This window comes from Micromys minutus (assembly GCF_963924665.1).
Source record: "Micromys minutus genome assembly, chromosome: X".
NCBI lineage: Eukaryota > Metazoa > Chordata > Mammalia > Rodentia > Muridae > Micromys > Micromys minutus.
The window spans coordinates 47,841,449-47,848,058 of record NC_137970.1 but is presented as its reverse complement, the minus strand read 5'-3'; the positions used below and the strand labels follow the sequence as shown (position 1 = coordinate 47,848,058).

At 43.5% G+C, this 6,610-nt stretch overlaps 1 protein-coding gene across 2 annotated transcripts; it reads right to left on the bottom strand.

The window, feature by feature from the left end:
* Window positions 1-3,433: 3,433 nt before the first annotated feature.
* LOC308414575 (small ribosomal subunit protein eS19-like) lies at window positions 3,434-3,820 on the bottom strand (the record flags this gene model as incomplete). Of its 2 annotated transcripts, XM_080909801.1 has the most annotated exons (2): window positions 3,434-3,478; window positions 3,563-3,820. In XM_080909801.1, the coding sequence occupies 2 exons, from the start codon at window positions 3,818-3,820 to the stop codon at window positions 3,434-3,436; spliced, it is 303 nt and encodes a 100-aa protein (XP_080765927.1). The 2 variants fall into 2 exon arrangements, with proteins under 2 accessions (XP_080765927.1, XP_080765926.1); XM_080909800.1 differs by having other exon boundaries at window positions 3,434-3,820.
* Between the last annotated feature and the right edge of the window lie 2,790 nt (window positions 3,821-6,610).

The window sequence follows — 6,610 nt, the reverse complement described above, 5'->3', positions numbered from 1 at the left end:
TATTTAGTCAATTTTGGAGAAGGTGGCATTATGTGCTGGGAAGAAGGTATATTATTTTGTTTTAGGATGAAATATTCTATAGATGTCTGTTAAATACATTTGGTTCATAACTTCTGTTAGTTTCACTGTGTCTCTATTCAGTTTATGCTTCCATGATCTGTCCATTGATGAGAGTGGGGTGTTGAAGTCTCCCACTATTATTGTGTGGTGCAATATATGCTTTGAGCTTTAGTAGGGTTTGTTTTATGAATGTGGGTGCCCTTGTATTTGGAGCATAGATATTCAAGATTGAGAGTTCATCTTGATAGATTTTTTTCCTTTGATGAGTAAAAAGTGTCCTTCCTTGTCTTTTTTGATGACTTTTGGTTGAAAATCTATTTTACTCAATATTAGGATGGCTACTCCAGCTTGTTTCTTGGAATCATTTGCTTGGAAAATTTTTTCCCAACTTTTTACTCTGAGGTAGTACTGTCTTTGTTGCTGAAACGAGTTTTCTGTAGGCAGCAAAAGGCTGGATACTGTTTACATATCCAGTCTGATAGTCTATATGTCTTTTTATTGGTGAATTGAGAACACTAATATTAAGAAATATTAAGAAATAGTGGTTGTTATTTCCTGCAATTTTGTTGTTAGAGGTAGAATTGTGTTTGTGTGCTTTTCTTTTGGGGGGTTTGTTGCAAGAAGATTAATTTCTTGCTTTGCCTAGGGTGAGTTTTCCACCCTCTATGTGGTGGAGTTTTCCATCTATGATCCTTTGTAGGGATGTATTTGTGGACAGATATTGTGTAAATTTGTTTTTGTTTTTTTGGGGTTTTTTTTTTTTGTTTTTTGGGGGGGTGGTTTGGGGTTTTTTGGGGGGGAATATCTTGTTCTCTCCATCTATGAGAGTTTTGCTGGATATAGTAACCTGGGCTGGCATTTGTGTTCTCTTAGGGTCTATATGACATCATTCTAGGATCTTCTAGCTTTCATAGTCTCTGTTGAAAAGTCTGGTGTAATTCTGATTGGTCTGCCTTTATATGCTACCTGTCCTTTTTCTCTTACTGCTTTTAGTATTCTTTCTTTGTTTTGGGCATTTGTTGTTTTGACTATTATGTGTCAGAAAGAATTTCTATTCTGGCCCAATATATTTGGGGTTCTGTAGGCTTTTTGTATGTTCATGGTTATCTCTTTCTTTAGGTTAGGGAAGTTTTATTCTATGATTTTGTTGAAGATATTTATTAGGCCTTTTAGTTAGGAGTCCTTGCTCTCTTCTATACCTATTATCCTTAGGTTTGGTCTTCTCATTGTGTCCCAAATTTCCTGCATGTTTTGGGTTAGAAGCTTTTTGCATTTTGCATTTTCTCTGACTGTTGTGTCAATGATTTCTATGGTATCTTCTGCTCCTGAGATTCTCTCTTCCATCTCTTGTATTGTGTTGGTGATACTTATATCTATGACTCCTGATGTCTTTCGTAGGTTTTTCAACTTCAGGGTTGTCTCTTTTTGTGAGTTCTTCATTGTTTCTATTTCTGTTTTCAGTTCCTTCACCTGTTTGGTTGTGCTTTCCTGTAGCTCTTTAAGTGATTTTTTTTTGTGTGTGTTTCCTCTTTAAGGGCGTCAACTTGTTTGCATGTGTTCTCCTGGCTTTCCTGTATTTCTTTAAGGGAGTTTATTCATGTGCTTCTCGAAAATCTCCATCATCATCATGATGTATGATTTTTAAGTCTAAATCTTGTTTTTCTGGTGAGTTGAGATATCCACTATTTGCTGCAGTTAGAGAACTGGGTTCTGATGTTGCTAGGATGTCTTGGTTTCCATTTCTTAGATTCTTGCACTTGTCTCTTGCCATCATTTTATCAGTGATGCTAGGTGATCTTGTTGTCTCTTACTGGAGCGTGTCTCTCCTGTGGGTCTATGGGCCTGTGGTTTCCAAAAGGAGATTGTTCCTGGGTTTTCGGCTCTCTGGGTAGGTTGTGAGTACCAAAGGAAGTGCCCAGTCTTGATGCAACTGGGCTGACTCTGACCTTGGGCCGGAACTGTCTGTTCCCAGGCAGCACCACCACCTGAACCCTGAGAGTTCTGGGTGCTCTCTCTTGGGATTAGTCAGTGGAGAGGGAGTGTGAACTCACCCCTGGACTCAGAAGTGAGAGCCCTCCTGAGACTCTTCTGGGGGCCCAGCAACTTGCAGGCACACCACCAGTCCTGATGAAACTGGCCCTATAGTCAGATCTTATAGAGACATTCTCTCTCTCTCTCTCTCTCTCTCTCTCTCTTATTTTTTTAATTTACATTTCAAATGTTATCAGATATATCATGCTCCTGTCAGCAAGCACTTCTTGGCTTCAGCAATATTGTCCGTGTTTGGTGACCATACATGGGATGGACCCCTAGGTGGGGCAATCTCTGGATGATCTTTTCTTCAATCCCTGCTCCAACCTTTGGAGACATTTTCTCAATTGAGGCTCCCTCCTTTCAGATGGCTCTAGCTTGTGTCACGATGACATAAAAGTAGCACACTGGGTTTTTCAATCTCTTTAATTTCTGTCCTGTACCCTATCTCAGTGGAGTGTGGGGAAGTTCAGCCTGAGTCATTCCTGCCTTCCTGATGTCAAGTGTGGGTCTCTGAATCTTCCACAGGGCCTGATGTGTGGGAGGGAGTACACACAGGGCAGAGGCACATCTGGTGATCAACTGTCATTGGTGTTTGTAAATTTTTGCTAAGCCACTTATAACCCCCCAACTTCATTACCGCTTTGTCCAAAAGCTAAGGGAATCTGCCAGTTAGTTAGGAGCCTGGCTGCTTCTACATCTCCTTAAACAAACCAAGAGGCTCTTTGGGGGCACTAGTATGAAACATGTACCAGCAACGTACACAGTGTCCTCTCTTCTCCTAGCCAGGATGTATTCATCCCTTGATAAATAAAAGCAAACATGCTTTAGTTTTGGCACAGTATGGGGTGAAAGGGGAAAATACAAGAAGGAAAACTAGGTCTATGTCTATGGCAGCTAAAAGGCTGAGCAGTTGCTGAGTAGGATAATTAAAACTGATATAACATCAGAAAACAGCTATGTTAGCCATTACTTTTTTTTTTTTTTTTTTTGGTATTGCTGTTCGAGACAGGACTCATAGATAACCCAGGTTGGCCTTAAAAATATGTAGTCCAGGATGACCATGACCTCTTGATCTCCTCCCTCTCTTATGATTACAGGCATGTTCCACCATAGCTGGCTACAGTCTAACTTTAAAAAACAGTTTGTATTGGGAGAGTGTGTCTGGAGAGATGGCTCAATGGTTAACAGCATTTGTTGCTCTCGCACAGGACCCCGTTTAAGTTCCTGGCACCCACATGGTGATCCACAGCCATCTGTAACTCCAGTCCTTTTCTTTCTTTTTTTTTTATATGAATGAGGCTATGTATTAACCCAGCATCCTCTGTTCTAATGTCTCTTGTTAGCAGCTGCCACCTGCCCAGCGATCCTGTGCAGATCTCTGTCCCTGAGGTGTTAGCTTGTGGCCCCCATCTTGGTCCTTTTCCACCATTTTCAGCCCCTCCAGGGCTTGGAGGACCAGGCGGGTCACACCATTCCTCTGCCGTCCTCCGTAGATCTTGGCCATGGAACCAAGCCCTGCACCACCGCGGAGGTACAGGTGCCGCGCTGCCGAAGCAGCTCGTGCGTAGACCCAGTTCTCATCACACGGGGCAAGCTCTCTATGCTGGGTCAGATTGACCTTGTCCATCCATTTAAGGACTTTCAGCTGCCTAGACTTTTTGAGGAAGGCTGCCAGAGCTCTGACGAACTCCTGCTGGTTAACTTCTTTTACAGTGACTCCGGGCATCGTGTAGCCTCAGCGCTGCCAGCCAGGGGAAAGGGCTGTAACTCCAGTTAAGGGGGATCTGATGCCCTCTTCTGATTTGCATGGACACTGGGCATGCATATGCTACACAGACATACATTTGAATGAAGAATTCATACATATAAAATAAAATTCATTAACTAAAAAGGCATACACATAAAGTAAATAGATACAAAAGGGAAGAGATTCTAGGAGAGATTCTATTATCTCTTTACAGAAAGAGGGGGAGGGGAAGAGGGAGGGGGAAGGACAGGGACAGAAACAGGGACTGGGAGGCCTGCAAGTGCATGTGGAGACGAGGTTAGCCTCACCTGCTGCTCCTCAGGAGCTGCCTGCATTGTTTTTGAGACAAAGTCTCTGCACTGGGATATAGAGCTCATTGCTAGGCTAACTGTTTAGTGAGCCCTATGGACCTGCCTCTTCCACATAGCCTGGCATTTTCATGTAGGGTCTGGAAACTGGACTCATGTCTTCATGTTTACACGCTAAGTAAGCTCTTTGCCAACTAAGCTAACTCCCCAGCTCCATTTCTCTGTTTGAAACATTGACTCTTTCCCATGCTTACCTCCGTCTCTGTTTTCCAGAACTCGGTCGGTCGTTACACACAGCTTCTAGTGCCCACAAGAAATCCTGGCAAAGTAACAGCTGCTCTTTACAACCTCCATTCTGGGAGAAAGGCAGGAGTTTTGTTTAGCTGTTTGCCTGGTTTGTTAGTTTGATTTGGGTTTCTGTTTGGGGTGTTTGTTTGGTTTGGGTTGGTTGGTGCCCATCCCTGGGGTTGACTTCATGCCTCCTGAACAAGTGCTGGAGAGCTACATTCCCCAGCAGAGAGGCACTTCTAATGATAAAGGAGAGTGAGCCAAAGCTAAGGCCAACAGTTTGCTACAACTCCCAGCCTGGATCTGCATAGGAGCACTTTCTTTTAAAGTTTCATGAAGCCTAGGTTAGCACTGAATTCAATACATCAATGAGGCTAACCTTGAAGTCAGGTTCATTCAGTCTTCAACTTCCTAAGTTCTGTGACGAAACACAAGTACCCACATGCCCAGCACGTGGAACTATGGAGTATTTTCACATATAATGCTGTTTAAGTCAGACTAAATGTATTTATTTCCTAAACATTATAATTTCTTTATTGCAGAAACCTGCAAAATTCCCTCTTCTGGCTTTGAAATACATATTATTCCCTACAGTCATCCCACCATGAGCCGGCACATGAGAGCTTCTTGCATCAATCTGATTGCAGCTATGAAGGTACCCTCTGCTTAGTCTCTCTGCACGGGATCGTTTTTCTTGGGGTAGTCTGCTCCTTTTGGGCTCCAGATGGGGTGTTCACGAGTCCTCTTGGAGGAGGGGAACTCAGTCCTCCCACTCTCTCCCATGCACCTCGGCTTATAATCTGTGCCACCTGTCTTGTAACACAGCCTGCACACCAACAAGAGTATGTCTTGGAGCTGAAGATGCCAGTCCTGAAGGAATCCCGATGCCTCTAACGTTTGTGCTTTTTGGAGGGACCAGAAATAGGCTTTGGAGCCTCTCTCATTCACTTAGATGTGAAGGGCTTCTCTTTTCTCTTTTATATTTTTTAAAAATTATTCATTTAATTTTGGAGACAGGGTCTCACTATGAAGGTGTGCCTGTCCGGGAACTCACTGTAGACCAGGCTGGCCTCAAACTCACAGAGATCTACCTGCCTCTGACTCCTAAGCACCAGGATTAAAAGGTGTGTGCTACTACACCTAGCTGTAAAGAACTTTTCCAGTCGGCATGCTAATCTTCATGAAGTCCTTGCTTTCTGCCTGTCAGGGAGCATATGGAAGGGATATAGAAATGAGAATAAGACAAGCACAGAAGCCGGCACGGAAAATTTCAAGCATGAATTGCCTCTCCTTCTGGGGCTATAGTGGAGATGCTTCTAGAAAAATAAGCCTGCCCTAGTGTTAAGGTTTAGCCCCATGGTACAGCACTTGCCTAGCAAGCACAAGGCCCTGGGTTTGTTTAGTCATCATCTCTGAAAACAGAAAGAAAAATAAAGCTGTCCTATCAAGGCCCAAGGTGTCTGAAAGCTCCAGGTAGCAGAGTACAGTCTAGGAAAGATGGAGCCCCCATCATCTTCCTTCTGCTTCTTGCTTTAGTCAGAAATAAACACAAATGGCACCTGAGTGGAGAAACCCCGGCCTGCTTCTAATCAGGGCCTGGCTGTACTTCAACTTCCGGCTCACTCAAGGAGGGCTGTGAGAGGTGAATGTGGAGCGACTGTAACTTGGGAGGCCATGTCACCCAATCCACAAGTAGAATGTCTACTTGCTGAATCATCCTTTCCACTCTGTCTAGTCTAGAGAAATAATCCCTGCTCATTGCTCACATAAGCGTTTCTCTATTTTCAGTACTGAGGATTTGGGGGCAGATGTTTAACCTGAGACAAGTTGACCTTAAAATCAGGCCTCAGCCTTCTGATTGCTGGAATACAAACGTGAGCCCCCATCCCTCAAGACTGTGTCTGTGTGCTATGTGATGTTATTGTTGTTTTTTTTTGTTTTGTTTTTTTTGAGACAGGGTCTTTCTATATAGTCCTGGCTGTCCAGGAGGTCACTCTGCGGAGTAGGCTGACCTTGAATTTACGGAGCTTTGCCTGCTGGGATTAAAGGTATGAGCCACCACACCTGGCAGGTCCTATACCACTAAACAAAGGACCAGCCCCAGCGTTCCTTTAAAAAAGATTGTTTTTGTTTTTATTTCTGTGTCTATATAAATGTATGCCCATGTGTGTTT